This window comes from Neofelis nebulosa, chromosome 15 (genome assembly GCF_028018385.1).
Source record: "Neofelis nebulosa isolate mNeoNeb1 chromosome 15, mNeoNeb1.pri, whole genome shotgun sequence".
Lineage (NCBI taxonomy): Eukaryota > Metazoa > Chordata > Mammalia > Carnivora > Felidae > Neofelis > Neofelis nebulosa.
In genome coordinates, this window is record NC_080796.1 from 16,447,880 (window position 1) to 16,465,557 (window position 17,678).

At 49.5% G+C, this 17,678-nt stretch overlaps 1 protein-coding gene across 1 annotated transcript in view; it reads right to left on the reverse strand.

Moving 5' to 3' along the window:
- GPA33 (glycoprotein A33) overlaps window positions 1-17,678 on the reverse strand; it is a 37,129-nt gene that overhangs the window by 11,851 nt on the left and 7,600 nt on the right. The window contains 2 exon segments of the mRNA XM_058702439.1: window positions 4,100-4,316; window positions 10,189-10,343. Of these exon segments, the coding sequence (XP_058558422.1) occupies window positions 4,100-4,316; window positions 10,189-10,343 (372 nt within the window).

Genomic DNA, 17,678 nt, shown 5'->3' on the forward strand with positions numbered 1-17,678 from the left:
TTGCAAAGATTAGAAACCCTAATATCTGTAAAGCTCTCAGATGCCTGGTGCATACCTGGTCCTCAGTAAATGGGAGCCGTTAGCATGAATTTCTGGCAACTTTCACACAGACAAAGGTCATTGCAAGTTGATGGTAGTTTTCTCTCTATTTAAGATAAATCCCCTCTGTTTGCAGAGCAGGAGGACACAAAGAATTTGGCTTTGGGGATGGGTGCAGGGTTGTGAAAGGGTTCCTTGCCTGTCTCCTGCACACAAAGAAAGGCTCCGCATCTGTCCACAGGAGGCCTGGAATATTCTACAGAGATGCCTTTTTATTGAAGGTCATTGGATCTGATATACATCTTCCTAGATGAGAGGACTTAATATTTTTAACATGTCATTCCTTTGCAAATTAGGGTGTAAATTGACCATACTTCCAGTAAACTTTTATTTTTTTAATTTATTTTTTAATGTTTATTTATTTGAGAGAGAGAGAATAAGCAGGGGGTGGGCAGAGAGAGAGGGAGGCACAGAATCCAAAGCAGGCTCCAGCCTCTGAGCTGTCAGCACAGAGCCTGACACAGGACTGAAACTCACAAACTGTGAGATCATGACCCGAGCTGAAGTCAGCCGCTTAACCGACTGAGCCACCCAGGCGCCCCCAATCAACTTTTATTTTAAACTAAGCAACAGGTTAAAAGTTAACATGGAAGAGTAAACGTGTAAAAACTGACAAAATTGTTTGGGAAAAGTTTAGCAAGAAAAGATATTACACGGTGCCAGATATTAAAAGCCTGATCGCTCCAACTAAAATATACATATCAATACTGGTTATAAACATGCTGTAATCAAAACCATGTCATATCAGCAGAGGAATAATCAAAAGGAAAATGAACAAAATGAAGAGTAAACAAACAGCCATGTCTGTGTAAGAACTTAATATGTGACAAAGCTGGAAGTCCAGTGAAATAATAAGTGTTTCTTTGTTGCAGCAAATGATGCCGATGTCATTGACTGTCCATTTGGAAGAAAACAAAGTTAAACTCCCAGCATCCTATTTACACAAGTAGATTCCAGATATAATAAAGGTCTGAGTGTAAAAAATAAGACTTAAAGACATAAGGAAAGAACATTGACTTCATTTTTATAGTCCCAAAGGCAGTGGAGAGAGACGTTCATGACAAGGGGCCCCAAATGCATGACAGAAATCATCAACAAGACAAAGATCGGGACTTCTGTGTCTCAGAATTTCCACCACAACTTCCAGGATGGCAAGTGTCCTCAGAATTAAGGAGAAGCATGAGAAAGGTCCCAGCGGCCTCTCCAGGAGCAAACCCTTGGGTTATCTGTCACACTCCTCCCACCCACGGAAGAGAAGCCTGGAGGTTCATTAAGGAGGAGATAGATTCCTTTGAGGAGGTGCTCAGGAATAGAGATCCAGAAGCATTTCCCCTCCTTTTTTTTTTTTTTTTAAGTTTTTATTTTGTTTCTTTTGAGAGAGAGACACAGAGAGAGAGTGGTGGGGGGGAGGGCAGAGAGAGAGAGAGAGAGAGAGAGAGAGAATCCCAAGCAGGCTCCACACTGTCAGTACAGAGCCCGGGAGGGGGCTCGAACTCACGGACCATGAGATCATGACCTGAGCGGAAATCAAGAGTCAGATGCTTAACTGACTGAGTGACCCAGGCACCCCTCCTCCCCACCTCCTTCTTTTAGAAGTAAAGGAGCCATGTCCCCCATCTCAAGTCAGGGAGGCACCCAGAGAATCCCACGTGGAGACTGGGGTGCTCTGCCATTAGAGCGGGCATCTCTCATTCCCTGGCTGAAGCTCCCTGAGTGACAGAAACCTGTAAGCTCCTGGGTGCTGATCCTGCAACCCGATGATGGAAGGACTTTATAGTCGCTCCTGCGTTTCTGGGGACCCATCTGAAGACTGTGGGGCCTGCCTGTTGCCGAGAGAAGCTGGCTGGAGCAGGCTGCGAAGGCAGGGTAAGGGCGGGGGCCGATTCGTGTCAAACGGAAGGACTCTGCTTGCTGGGCTGCAGGGAGCCCAGAGTGGGTGCGCAGAGAGCAGGAGTGAGTGCCACAAGCAGGGGCTGGGTAGAGAAAAGGAGGGGGGCACACACACTACCTGTGTCAGGTGGAGGAACCCACCATGGCACCCCTAAAAAGGCTGTGGTGGGGAGGTCCGCTATGACTGGAATTGTATGAGAGCCAGGACGGAGATATACCTGGTCCAGCCAGGTGAGCAGGCCTTTGCCTTTTCCCCTTTATCCCTGCCTCCCTTGGCCATGGCCTCAGAGGAGCCACATGGCCTCGCGGGGTGGAAGGAGTTGGACTAAGGAGGGGAAGGAGACAGACCCAAGCCCTCACTCCCCGCCACTGGTCCCTAAGCTTTAGGGGGTTGGGCCCGATTGGGGGATAGTGAGGCCTATTAGTGGCTGGATTAAGATTTTGATTTAGGCTCAACTGATTTTTTTTTTCACCTAACAAATGAACAATATTTACGAAAATTTAAAAGGTAACATTCGGTGCTGGTAAGGATATGGGGACACAGTTATGCTCAGATAATGCTCCCAGCAATGTAAGTTGCTCTGGGGAAAACACTTTGCCGGGATGGATTGCCATTTAACGAGAGCATAGTCTTTGACCCAGAAATCCTACTTTTAAGAATCTATCCAATAAAAATAAAAAGAACGGAGTGGAAGAATATCTATGTATCTATTGATATCAGTATTGCGCATACAAAAAACAACGGGAACAGCCTGAGAATATCCATCAGTATGGAACACTGGAACAAACCGTAGTACATCCATGCGACCGAACGTATGCTAATAGGTAGATCTATCAATATTGACCTGGAGAAATATGCACGTAACATTACCCAAGATAAGTTGCAGGGTGATCTTTGTAATATGATCTCTTTTTTTTCCCAAAGGAAAGGAAAGAAAGAAAAAGTGTGTGTGTGTGTGTGTGTGTGTGTGTGTGTGTGTACATGCACACACGTGCGCATGTGCGTGTTTTGAAAGCACATGGTGAAAAGTATGGAAGAATACACATCAGTATCACCAATAGCTACCGTGCTGGTGGCAGACTGGAAGGAAGAGACAGTTAATTATTCTTTATTCAGGGCTATACTGTTTGGCATTATATCAACAACTGCTTCCAGGCAGCCACTTTATTCAATTAAAAAGAAAATCCCGCCAAGTAGTGTAAAGGGAGACTACAAAGGAAAATGATCCATCGTTTGGGTTTAAAGGGTTAGCTCGGAGCCCAGAGGCTGCTTCAGATTCTGTGCCTCCTTTTCTCTCTGCCCCTTCCCCACTCATGCTGTCTGTCTCTCGAAAATGAATCAATGTTAGGGCCGTCTGGGTGGCTCAGTCGGTTGAACGTCCGACTTCGGCTCAGGTCATGATCTCACGGTTCGTGAGTTTGAGCCCCGAGTCGGGCTCTGTGCTGACAGCTCGGAGCCTGGAGCCCGCTTCGGATTCTGTGTCTCCTCCTCTCTCTGCCCCTCCCCTGCTCATGCTCTGTCTCTCTCTGTCTCTCAATAATAAATAAACATTAAAAATATTTTTTTAAATGAATAAATGTTAAAAAAAATAATTAAAAATAAAGTGCTGCTCACCTCCCAGGGTAGAGGCCATTCCTCACATTGGACATAGAGTAGGCATTGACTAAAATGTTCCCAGTAACAGTTGGACTCTGAGTCAGGTGCCTACTTTCTCTGGGCCTCGTCTACAAAATGCAGATACTAAAGTAGATGTCTGGCCCTCAGCACCACAGAAAGGCACAGTGAGAGCCCTTATCTAGGATCTGCGATTTCTCTTTGCTTCTCCCTAATAAGTTCGCCTTGAAAAGGAAGAGAGCTTGGGGCATGGGGAAGAGCACTGGACAGAGCAGGGACAGAATTTCCCAGGCTGACCCCGGGGCCACTCCAAACAGGCCTTCTCCTCTGCCCGGGGAACTGTCCTTGGTGGACACAGCTCAGAATAAAAAAGGGAGGAGCAGCCCCCTGCCCTGGGGGAATCTGGCTTTACCTGACCACCAGGGAGCTCCTCCTCCCTGCACCCCTCCCTGCACCACGGCCCTGCTGGCCCAGGAAAGAGATGGAGACACTCACCGAGGACTAAGAGCTGGACACGTGACTTTGGGGTGCCTCCCAGGTCCTCCATCAGTGACACTGAGCACTCGTAGGTGCCATTGTCTTCCATAGTCAGCTGACCGATAGTGATGGAGGCGTCTGAGATCTCAGCGTTGCCAGATACATTGACTCGGTCCTTGTAAAGTTCACCACTGATGAGGGTTTTGGTCAGAAATTTCCAGATGAGCACCATTTCCTGGGAGGAAGAAGAAACGGCACTCGGTCTTACCCCAAGTCTCAGCACGGAGCTTGCAGTCCGTGCTGACCACCCTCACCCATCGTTCCCAAGCCCAAAGTGCTGACACACCAACCCATCAGAACAAACAGCTCTAATACGTGGTGCCCGTTTGCGGATCCTTTTATTGTGCATGTATATTTTTAACGAAAATTTTGGAAGACCTGGGCAGGTAGGCCGTTCATACCGCAGGAGCACATGTGGATAAATGGGGCCTTCTCAGACCCCCGCGCTGTCGCCTTTCGTGCAAGTGGCAGTTCTGGCCTCTCTCTTACCCATTCAATTTCAGTCCATTGTCTGTTCTCATTCATTCAGCCAACCCATATTTATTGAGCACCTATTATGTGCCATACATGGTGTTAGGCAGCCCCCCTCGGCTTCCGAGCCCACTTTATTTACTTGATTCGTGCCTTTGGAATATGTTCATTCGTTGATATACTCGTTGTTTGCCAAAACGAACATGACACTGGCTCAGATCACTACTTTCTAGCCAGACTGCCTCTATTCAAATTCCAGTTCCGCGACTTACCAGTTGTATGACCTTGAGCAAAATGCTGACCTCCCTGTTTCCTCCTCTACGAAATGGAGATCAAAATAATAATGCCTATTTTATATGATTTTTGTGAGGAGGACAGTAGGTAATATAAGCAAAGCAGTTAGGGCTTTGCCCGACATGCTAGGTTTGCTGTGAGCGCTAGACATAATTGTTCCTGAGGACCTACTAGGTGTGCCTGACATTCAAAAACGGATCACTCATGATTTCTGCCCTTAAAGAATAACAAGAGCGATAGGCAACCCAATGTTAACAACGCCCGATAATTAGCTATGGGACCTCAGAAGAGAGGTATTGCTTCTAAACTGGGAAATCAGGGAAGCCTTCCTGGAAGAGTTCCCGGAAGACAGTGCCTTGGACCCCGAAGGACAAAGGAGAACCAGCCAGGCAAAGGGCTGGGGAGTTGGGGCGGTGCCTGTTGGAGGAAGACAGACGTATCTGGCATTTTAGGCAAACGGAGAACAACGGGGAAGGTCCTCGGAGTGGGAAGCTCTGGGTCAACCCCAAGTGGTTCATAGGAAAGGAGGTGAGTGTGTAGTGAAGGGTGGGTGGGAGGTGAGCCACGGGCAGGTAGCAGTGAAGATCAGACTGCTGTCTACTGAGCACGTGTTGCATGCTGGGTACTCTTCTAAGCACTTTGTATGTATTATCTCACTTAATCCTCACAATACCCCCATGATGGAGGTATTGTGATTACACCCATTTCACACATGCGGAAACCAAGGCACCGAGAGGTTAAGGACTTCTCCCAAGTTTACATGGTTAACTGAATGGCAGGGCAGGGATTTGAACCAGATGTTCTGGCTTCAGAGCCTGAACATTGATTCTATGTTACCAGATTGCAGACTCCGGGTATATGGGACTGAATAGTTTGCATTTTACCCCCAAAGCATGGAGAGCCTGCGTACTTCAACACAGGGTGGGAAATGAATTAGAAGGAGAAGGAAGGGCCGTTAGGAAATCTGCAGTTAGCAATTCAGATGACAAGTGATGGGTCTTGAGGTAAGGCTGTGCCCATGCAGATGGGAAGAATGAGTGAATTTGAGGAGCGTGAAGGGGGAAGACAATGGGGCTTGGGGCGCATTAAAGGTATAGGGTTGGGGAGTGGCAGACGTCAAGGGTGAGAGTCTTTGGCCCGGATATTTGGGTGTGTGGTGATGTCACTTCCAAGAGAGGAAACACCTAGAGAGAGAATGGGTTTTTTAATGTTTATTTATTTTGAGGGGAGGGGCAGAGAGAGAGAGAGAGGGAGAGAATCTGGAGCAGGCTCCGTGCTCAGTGCAGAGTCTGATGTGGGGCCCCTTCCCACCAACCGAGAGCACAGAGATCATGACCTGAGCCAAAATTAAGAGTCAGATGCTTAACCGACTGAGCCACCCAGGTGCCCCGAGAGAGAGAATGTTCTAAGACAAACTTCATTCTGTGCTAAACGTGATGTGCCTGACGCGTTGATGGGACACGGGGGCGGGCAGCAGGGGGCCGGGGGGAGTTCGGTAGGAGCTGGGCTCCAAGGGATGGGGGCTTGGGAGTCAGTGACCTAGATGTTGACTGAGCCGTGGGCCACATGAAGCCGCCCCAGGTAAATGAAGAAGGTGCGCCAAGTGCCGGGTTACTTCGTTCTGAAAGGTCAAGGGGAGGTCAGAGAGGTAGGAAGAAAACCCAGGATGAGACTGCCGAAAGGCCAAGGGAGGAAGATTCGAGACGGAGGTTGAAAGAGGTTGATAGTGGGAGCTGCTAGCGCGAGATGAAACCGCAGGCCGGAGGAGCACATTGAAGTCAGCGGCAGAGAAGTTGCTGGTGATGCCAGGGGCTTGGCGGAGGCAGCGGGCAGAGCACGCTGGGGAGAGACGGGAGCGTGGCCACAGTGTCAGGGGTGCCGCCGCCCGTGTCCTTTGGGGAAATTAGAAAAAGGAGGCCTAGTGTTCGGGCAGACGCAGCCTGTGCCAGGGCACTCGAGCTGGCTAATGGAGTGCCCCCTGCCGGGCAGGGCGTCACTGCGACCGCCCCGGAGGGGACAGATAGAAGGGGCGGAGCATCAGGGCGGGAGACGAGGGACGGGCTCGGCTGTGGACCGGTCCGTGGACGCAGATCCTTCCCAGCTCGGCTCTTTTCGGCCCTGCTGGCTCTGCCCCGGACTCTTCATGCCCCAACCGCCCTTCCAATCACAGCTGTCCTGTGGCTTCTCCCTGATCACCCATCCCCTCGCCCGTGTCACAAGAATCTCCCTGAGAACACAGAGCGAATCCCTTCCTCTGCACGCCTGCTTACTCTCAAGGGGATTGCCTCAGATCCTTTCGGAGGTGAGGGATCCATCCGGAAGAGCTTTAGTGTTTGAGCACTCGGGGAGGTGCCTGGCAGACTTTACATCTGCTTGGCTGAACCCACGTGATGGTGAAAGAGACATCCTTCAGTTTCTCGGGCTGAAGGCAGCAGCTTCCCTCTCTAGGTTTTCCCCGCTAGGATTCCGGAAATAGGTCGTGTGCCCCTGGCCCATCAGCATCCCTGGAGCCACAGACAGCAGGTGCAGCAGGCCACGATTTCCTCTCCTTTACCATCCGTCCTTCTGCTGTAGGCCCTGGGTGTCCTGGGTCACCCCTTCTCTCCTGTCAGGGAGAAAGCTGAATGCCTTCACTCTGGGTATCCCAGGGCCCTAATGCTCACCTCTGGCAGGCACGTTTGGGGAGCGGGGGACATTCAAGATACTTTTGTGATTTTTTAACCTCCCCCCCCTTTTTGTATATGTAATGCTAAGCATGAGAAAATGAGGAAATATGGCTCTAATGTTTAACAAAGGAAGGAGAAAGAAAGACCCTAATTTCTGGGAGGGGGTCTCCGTCTATGTGGAAAAGGAGATCAAGACTGTTATCAAAAGTTTGTCTGGGGGCGCCTGGGTGGCTCAGTCGGTCAGGCATCGGACTTTGGCTCGGATCATGATCATGCAGTTCATGAGTTCAAGCCCCTCATCGGGCTCTGTGCCGACAGCTCAGAGCCTGGAGCCCGCTTCAGATTCTGTGTCTCCCTCTCTCTCTCTCTGCCCCTCACTTGCTCGCACTCTGTCTCTCTCTCTCAAAAATAAACATTAAAAAAAAAAAAAAGTCTGTGTGCGTGATTGCCCCTGACTTTAGAATCCAAAAAAAAAAATTTTTTTTTTTGCCACGTTGTGCCTTTCCTCCTGGATTGTAAGTGGAACACAATCCTGGTGCCCATTTATACCGTGAAGTGGATATTGTTGCAAAGAACACACCAGAGGCTTTCTCACTGGTAAGCAAATAATGCCTTGTGAAGGCAGGAGAGAAACCCCTGCAGTTTTACTAGCTGATGCTGTCTGTCTGCTGGAGAATAAATTTTGGATGTTCTTTTTTCTTCTGCCCCCCCCCTCCAAAAATAAAATTAAAAAAATTAAATAGGTGCTCCACCTCTTAAAATTAGAGAAATGTGAATTTGATCAATAACGAGATACCTTTTTCACTTATCAAAATGGCAAATATCAAACAGTCTGGAGAATGCTCTGTGTTGGAGAAGGAGGTGCCCTCGTGTTGGTGAGAGTGGACATTGCCATGACATCGAATGACAGCAATTTGATTTTATTTATCAAAGTTTTAAATTCACATATCCTGTGACTCAAAAGTTCCATTAAAAAAAATTGTTTTTATTGAGTTATTTTTGGGAGAGAGGGAGGGGCAGAGAGGGACAGGGAGAGAGGGAATCCCAAGCAGGCTCCGGGCTGTCAGTGCAGAGCCCAATGAGGGGCTCGAACTCACGAACTGTGAGCAGAAACCAAGCGTCGGACACTCAATCGACTGAGCCACCTAGGAGCCAGAAGTTTCGTTTTAAATAATTGATCCTATATGTATATAATTTAAATATACCTTCATGCTATTATATATGTGTATATATATATATATATATCCATAGACACTCATATAGAGATATTTATTGCCCCATTACTCGTAACAGCAAAATATAGGAAACAAACCAAATGTCTATCATTGGTACAAATAGCACATTCCTAAAATGAAACACAATGCAGATGGTTAAAAAATGAGATAGATGTAAATGTACCGACGTATGAAAAGATCTTCATGGTACGTATTAACAGAAAAAAGCCAAGTGCAGAATGACGTATGTGTAGTCTATGTAAACATACATATTCATATATGTATATGTGCACATACATAAGTCTACACGTACGTTTGTATTTGTGTATAGCCTGTATTGAAGGCCACCCCCAAATTGTTAAGGGTGGTTCCCTCTGGTGAGGGGAACAGGAGACTGGGGGTTTAGGGTATGAGGTAGACAGACTTTCACTCTGGGTACCTTTTTACTGCTTCAACTTCGGTCCTATGCATGTGTTATTTATTTATATATTTACTTTTTTAATGTCACTTAATGACAAATTAGTTTCCCTACCACACCCGGTGCTCATCCCTACAAGTGCCCTCCTCCATGCCCATCACCCCCTTTCCCCTCTCCCCCACGCCCCCTTAACCCTCAGTTTGGCAAACCTAAGCATCTCTTAGGGTTTGTCTCCCTCCCTCTCTGTGACTTTTTTTTTCCCCCCTTCCCCTCCCCCGAGGTCTTCTGTCAAGCATGTGCTATTTAGACACACACATTCACCCAGTTGAGGCTGTGGGGAAACAGGCACTCAGGCCCTGCTTGTGGAACACAAAATGCTGCCCTGTGGAGGGCAGCTTGGTAGCCTCCGTGAAATCATAAAAGCATTTACCCTCTCTGGGAGCGCATTCTACCTGTGCACGAACACAATGACATATGGAAATAGCTATTACTGGTAATTGGAGGATTGGGAAGAAACAGGTGCCTATCACTGCGGGGCTGGTTAAATATTAACAGTGTCTCCACACAATGGACTCCTATGAGCTCTTAAGGAATGCGGGCGTTCTCTATTAACTGATACAGGAAGCTCTCTGGGAACGATATGAAGTGAAAAATGCCAAGGGGCAGAACAGCCTGGAATATGCTACCTATAAAATCTGGTCTCAGGGAGAGCTCTGTGCTCATGAAAAGGAATGACGGTCTCGAATGACACAATTTAGGTCATATGAGACAGTCCAACAGAAGGATATTTTAGAGAAGGTCACTTTTTCATGATAAAGGACCCCTCCCCGGGGCCAACATTCACTGCTTCCTCCTGTCAGCCCAGCCTGGGTGTTAACGTTTATTCTAACATTTATTGAAAGACTCTTTAGTGCTTGTCCCCTAAGAGGTCGTGGTCAGGTAATACGCATTCCCATGACAGGAGTATTTTTTAAGGATCCTTACCGAGTGACTCCTTAGAAGCTTGTCCCATTGCATAAATCCATCTCGGTTGGAGGCAGAAGTGTGGTAGGTGCACGGAAGGGTAACGCTGTTTCCCCAGGCAGCCCGGAGAACATTCCGGGGGGTTTCCACAATGATGGCATTGGCAGTCACCCAGACTGGAAAGGAAGTGGGAAGAGGGAAGAAGTAAATGATATGGCATAGCCACTCGTTGCCCATAGGGCTTCTGAGGGAATACCCAGGGACATCCTCCCCCTGCACTCGCAGCCGGACAAGATCACACTGTGATCTTGGCCGTGGCGCACCAGCTGTTCTCCTCCAAGACTAAGGCGAAGACAAACGTGTACCTTGGTCCACCCTATACCCATCCCGCAGCACCACAAAGTTAAATGTATTGTGCGGTAGTGTGGTAGCTAAAAGCCCGGCTTTGAGCCTCAGCCCCACCTCTTACCAGCTGCGTGAACTTTTCTCATCCATCAAGTAGGAACACGGATACTCCCTAGAGCTTCTGGGAGAACTTGATGTGATAAGATGCGTAAATAGATATATTTTTTTAGTCCCCGTCACATAGACGGCTCTTGATAAATAGTCCTCACCATCTTTTTCCTTGTGATGATGATGTAGTCATTCACTGAACACATTTTTATGCAGCGCTTAAAGGTGGTAAGGAGTTTTATAAATAAGATTAGATCAAGGTAAAGAGATAGAAGGTATTCCCTGGGGTTTGTCGGGAAAAGGTGTCCCTGGTGAGTTTATTCTACATAAGTTTATCAGGACAAGGTGAGGAAACCAGTGTGGCCACGTCAGTATGTCCCATCATGTGTGCTCATCTTACCACATGATGGTGACTCTCCTCCGTGTCCCCTCCTCTTGGATCTGGGTGAGGCTGTGACTACAGTGTGAGTGTCACCATATGGCTCCTCAAGCTAACCTGTAAGAGGCCGTAAGCTTTGCCTGGTCCTCTTGAGCTGCTCACTCTGAGAACCTAAATCAACATTCCGCGAGGAAGTGAAGCGGCCACATGGAAAGAGCACGTGCAGGTATTTGGGACACGCCCCCAGCGGAGGTCCCCGGGCAGCCACCCTCACTTCCCAGCCTGTAACTGAGCAAGCCCAGCCATCTGAGGGAAGCAGAACCGAACGGACCCTGCAGAACCCGCCCATAGTGAGGATTCCTGAGCAAAATACATGTTGGCATTGTTTCAAGACACTAAGTCTTGGGTGGTTTGGTTTGTAGCAATGGGTGGTTGGAGCAGAAAGCCACGTGGATACGTGTCATGAGAATTTTCTAGGCAGGAGTAAGTGTGGTCCACGCGAGGAACAGCAAGGAAGACACAAGGGTGGGAGGGGAGTGAGGAGGAAAGATGAGACAGAGAAGGGCCTTATAGCACATATTTGGGGCTTTAGATTTTACTCTGGAGACGTGGGAAGCCCTTGGGAGGGATTTAAGCAGAGGTTATACATGTGACATACGTTTTGTTAATTTAAAGTCGACATCCAAATTAGTTAGCATCTAGTGCAACAGTGATTTCAGGAGTAGATTCCTGAGGGCCCCTGACCCATTTAGCCCCTCCCCCCTCCCACAACCCCTCCAGCAACCCTCAGTTTGTTCTCCATATTTTTGAGTCTCTTCTGTTTTGTCCCCCTCCCTGTGTTTATATGACTTTTGTTTCCCTTCCCTTATGTTCATCTGTTTTGTCTCTTCAAGTCCTCATGGGAGTGAAGTCATATGATTTTTGTCTTTCTCTGACTAATTTCACTTAGCATAATCCCCTCCAGTTCCATCCATATAGGTGCAGATGGCAAGATTTCATTCTTTTTGACTGCTGAGTAATACTCCAATATATATTGGATACATATATATATCACGTGATATATATATGTATATATATATGTGATATATATATATATCACATCTTCTTTATCCATTCATCCATTGATGGGCATTTGGGCTCTTTCCATACTTTGGCTATTGTTGATAGAGCTGCTATAAACATGGGGGTGCCTGTGTCCCTCCGAAACAGCACACCTGTATCCCTTGGGTAAATACCTAGTAGTGCGATTGCTGGTTGGAGGGTGGTTCTATTTTTAGTTTTTTGAGTCACCTCCATACTGTTTTCCAGAGTGGCTGCACCAGCTTGCCTTCCCATATTTGACATACATTTTTAAAGCATCATCCTGGCTGAAGTGAGGTGAAAGGAAGGAGGATACTGGGGAACAGAACGGAAGCAGGGCAAACATTCCAGGGGCTATTTCAACAGTCCAGATGAGTGCAAATGGTGGCTTGGGCGCAGGAGGTCGTGGTGGTGGCGGTGGAGAGAAGTGATCCACATTCGAATAGATGTAGAAAATAGAGCCAATGGGATTTGGCTGCACATTAGATTTGACATGTTAGAGGAAAAGAGGAGGCAAGGATCTGTACGGGATTTGGCCTGAACAACTGGGAGGGTGGGATCGTCATTTACGGAGAAGACGAAGGCTGAGGGAGGGGCAGGTTTCAGGGGGAAGATCTGGAGTTTGTTTGTGGACATGTGAAGTTTGAGATGCTTATTAGACACCTAGGTGTTGAGGAGACGGTTGTGCAAGTCTGAAGTTCCCCCGGAGAGATCTTTGAAGGCCAGAGGATGGGGAGGAAAACAGAGAAGTGCACGAAGACAGGGAAGATATCCGGGACGGGGCCCTGGGGCACTCCAGTGTTTAGTGGTGGCAAAAATGAGGGGAAACCCGGCAAGGGAGAAAGAGAACTGGCCAGGGGGCTAGGAAGACAGCCAAGAGAAAGTATTTCCCAGAGGCCGCGCAGGAAGCGTTTCATGAATGCAGAGGGGGCCAACCACTCCGATGCTGCCCATCTGTTGGGCCAGGGAACTGGGAACCGAGAGATGACCACTGGCTGTGGTCACATGGAGGTGACCTTGGTATGAGCAGATTCCACGGAGTGGAGAGGGATGGAGCCTGGGAAATGGGTTCAAGAGCAAATGGGAGGAGAGGAAGAGGACGGCTTTTGCCAAAAGGGAGAGAGAAGGGGGCGCCTGCATGGCTCAGTCGGTTAAGCGGCCGACTTTGGCTCAGGTCATGATCTCATGGTCTGTGAGTTCGAGCCCCGCCTTGGGCTCTGTGCTGACAGCTCAGAGCCTGGAGACAGCTCGGAGCCTGGGGCCTGCTTCGGATTCTGTGTCTCCCCCTCTCTCTGCTCCTCCCCTACTCACGCCTCTGTCTCTCTCTCTTTCTCTCAAAAGTAAATAAACATTAAAAAAAAAAAAAGGGAGAGAGAGAAAAGGGGCTGTGGGGGCTAAAGGAGTCTGTAGGGCTGAGAGAGGTTTGTGCCTTTTTAAAAATATATGTTTCATGATTTAAACAATGTTTTTTTAATACTGCAGCCTTTGTTTTCCTCTTCTATGGGATCTTTGCATCCCTACTCAGCGAGTGAGACAAAAGTGTCAGACGGGACATCTAATCTGTGATGAGAAAAGTAAGCAGTAGAGAAGTTCATCTCTAGAGCCTTCCAATTATCCAGTATCTCCTTTCCATCTGCCCAGAACCCACCCTGCCCCGAACAGCTGCTGCCCCCCTTCCTGCTGCTGCCTGAGAGCGGCCTGCCTCATGCTCAAAGGGTTCTCTCTCACCCTCACCCCCCTCAAGGTTCTCCTCAAGGCTGAGCCCTTCTATTCGTGAAGAGTATCCAACTGACTCAGCTAATTCCCCACAAGGGGTTAAAAATGGTCAGCGTTGTGTTAACCACTCCAAGGACAGACAAAGTGGGAGAGCGAGTGCTTTCACCTCTTGGAAGGAATCAGAATCTCCTGGTGCCATAGTTTGCTGAGGAAGAAGTTTAGAGTGGGTCCACTGTCCTAGAGGGAAGGTCCAGGCTCTCCCAAGCAGAGTGGATGCCTCTCTCCTTTGTGCCACCTGTTACCCAGGAGTACCTGCCTCTTAGCACTTCTGTCTCCTGAAAGTTTATAACATAATACAGCAGAGTGGCCAAGGGCCCAAATGCGGGAGCCAAGCTGCCCAGGCTGCCATCATCATTCTTACTTTAAAAACGTTTTTTTTTTAATGTTTATTTATTTTTGAAAGAGAGAGACAGGGCGTGAGCGGGGAGGGGCGGAGAGAGAGAGGGAGACACAGACTCCAAAGCAGGCTCCAGGCTCCGAGCTGTCAGCACAGAGCCCGACGCGGGGCTCGAACCCACGAACCGAAAGATCATGCCCTGAGCCAAAGTTGGACACCTAACCGACAGAGCCGCCTCGGCACCCCTCTTTTTCTGTGTGACCTTAACCAACTTAATTAACTTTTCTGTGCCTCCGTTTTCCCAGCTATGAAACGAGGATAACAGTATTACCTAACTCAAGGTTGTTGGGGGGGATTGCATGGCTTACCGTAGTCAGCGTGCATGTCCCCTACCCTGGCACAGGGGCAAGAACTATACCAGCATTCTAGATTGTCACGTCTTCCCCCTCTGCTACTCTGTTTTCCTCATCTTTGTGTCCCCAGGGCTCAACAAAGGGCCCCACCGAGGAGGTGCTCAAGCAAGCACTCTTCCACAGCAAATAAACGAGTTGTAGAGAATCTGAGCTTCAAAGATGGGTGGGATTCACACCCAGAGAAACTTGCTGGAGAACCTGTCTTACCGATTGCTAGAAACATGCCAAAAAATCAAATAAAGGACCAAAAGAGCCCCCCGAGAGGGGAAGACGCCCCAGTTGGAAAGGAGAAAGGTCCATTGAACCTCCCTAAAAGGGTGGGGTCGGAGACCCAGCCTGAAGCCCTGATGACTGCTTGTAAATAATTAAGGTTTGTTAAGAAGATAATAAACTGTCTCCTGAGAGCTCACCGGAAAGTAATACATCCAAGGAGGATAATGAAATGTTTGATGGAACTGGCCGCTTGAGGCAAACGCGGTGCATTATTGGAACCCCTGGGGAACTGGCAGTGAGGCTTTCACTTAGGAAAATCCATCTGCTTTGAGAAACCACATGGTTAAGGAGGAGGTGCCCCGAGGCCAGAGGTGACCCCACCCGCCCCCAGGGCAAGGCGCTGGCTCTGGCCTTGAGGAAGTGTTAGTCCCCTGGAGGGGGAGGGGCAGCTCACAGGGCCTGGGGGGGGGAGGTACTGGGGGGGTGGGATCTGTGCTGCCTCCACTGGTGGCCGCGGTGGTTAGAACTTAGCATTTGTCAGCCTGGACCTGCAGGGATCCGTAACTTCTAATCGAGTCAATGAATTTCGCCAGGGTCTTACTTCAGGGCCAGGCGCTGGGGAAGTGAGCAGAAACCACCGGGCCCTCCTCCAGAAACCACCGGGACCCTCCCAGCCCCCGCCTGCTCGCAGGCTTGTCCGGACCTGCTTCAGGTGGCACGCTTTTCTCGTGCACACACAATCTTCACGTTCTGACGTCTGGTGCGTGCAGGCAGATGGCACGCTCCTGCTGGCAGGGTGTCTCCCGTTTCTCTTGTCGCCACTGCCTGCCAGCTCCCCCCTCAAGGTTTCTACAGAGCTGGGTGCTCATGAGACCTTGTGGACTGGGGTGCCCGGGCGACTCGGTCGGTTAAGCGTCCTATTTGGGCTTGGGGTCACGGGCCCCTGCGTTAGGCTCGGTGCTGAAGGCTCAGAGCCTACTTGGGATTCTCTCTCTCCTTCCCTCTCGCTGCCCTTCCCCACTGACACTCTCTCTCTCTCGTGCAAGATAAATAAACTTAAAAACAAGTGGCCTGGGGCACAGTCCCTGCACAGGAAGGAGTCAGAGGTCCCTGCCAGCCGGCAGCCTAATGGAGCCTAATTAAGCGTAAGTGTCAAGGGAGTCAAGTGTAGGGGGAGGGACGGGAGGGGCAGTGTTACCACCCCAAGAAGGATTGTAACAGAAAGGCTCATTGAGGAGGCGGGACTTGGAATTGCCCCGCCCCGAAGGAGTCAATTCACTATGCTGAACTTGTATATGTAAGAACATAGAAGCAGCAGCCAGAAAAAGCAAGACTCCCGCCAGGGCGAGAAGGGTGGGATCAGGTCCTATGGGACTAGCCGTGCTCACGGCGAGTGTCAGCTGCTTCCATGTGTGCGGAGAGACAAGTCCCTACGTGGGAGCCCCTGTCTGTGACTGTGTCCTGCCCGTGCCAGGTGTTTAGGGCATCCCTGACTCACCAGGGCAGAAAATGAGGAAGCAGCCCAAAGGCCACCGGGTGGCACAGGGGAGGGAGGCACCTCAGGAAGGAGGCGGGCTCCAAGTGTGACAGCTGGTGCTGGGGCAGAGAGGGCCGCTCCAGGGACAGGGCTAGCTGGGAACAGAGACAAGCCCAGCGGGGAAGACCTGGGTTCTGCCGACACGGAGGAGTTTGAGGGGCAACACCCTCTATAAGAGCCTCCGGGTCGAATATGTCTGCCACCAACTTTCTCAATACTGAAATCCCTACCACTGAGGGGCGACACTGAAGCTGCTGAATGCAAGTGCTGTCTGGGAAGGAGGGGGGACACACTGGGCGACTCTCTTCCTCTCACCTGCAGGACCGACCCATCTCCTTAATTAATCCCTCTTATCCATCAGACCCTGGAAAGGCGCTCGGGATGGGTAACTTTTTTTTTTTAAGTGTTTTTATCATTTTTTTTAAGTTTATTTTGTTGCGGGGGGAGGGGAGAAAAATGCTAGCGGGGGAGGGGCAGAGAGAGAAGAGAGAGAATCCCAAGCAGGCTCTGGGTTGTTAGCACAAAGCCCGATGTGGGGCTCAAACTCACGAACCACGAGATCATGACCCGACCCCAAATCAAGAGTCGGACGCTTAACCCACTGAGCCACCCAGGCGTCCCTAGAATGGGTGACTTTTGATAGAAGCAGATGAGATTAGAAAGTAGAGACTTGGAGAGAAGCTGGGACTGCCTAGAGAAAGAGGGAAGGAAAGAAAGGCAGGACAGGAGATAACTATACGCAAACCAGCTTGCTGCCTAGTGAGGCTCCAAAGGGTGGGTTCTCATTCATTAACAGCCTGTTCAGCAAATGGCTGCGGGGTACGCATGTTGCAGGCACTGTGCTAGGCTTTGGGGAGAAAATGACAAGCAGGGGCAGACAGGGTCACCGCTCTCACGGCGCTCAATCTTCTGGGTGAGTCAGACTGGAATGAAGAATCCCAGAGACAAATGTAAAACCGCCATGGAAGACAAGTATTACACATTCAGCGACAGGATATAACAGAATTTGGGGATGAGAAGAGGTGATCCTAAGGGAGAGCCTCTTGAGCTGACATTAGAGGATGAGCAGGAGTGAACCACAAGGAAATTGATGAAGAGATGGGGGTGGGGGAAGAGCATTGTACAGAGGTCAGGGCGTGGAGAAGGTGGGGCACATTCCAGAAAGGAAAAGAAGCCGTTTAGGACAAATCCCACTATCTGTCCTCTTTCAGCCAGGTTGCCTCCCCTTGTCCCCTCAAGACTGTCCTACAATGCAATTCTGGGCTGTCCTAGAACGCCTTGTGGCCAGAAATGTGGAACAGGGCCCAAGTCTAAAAGGCCATG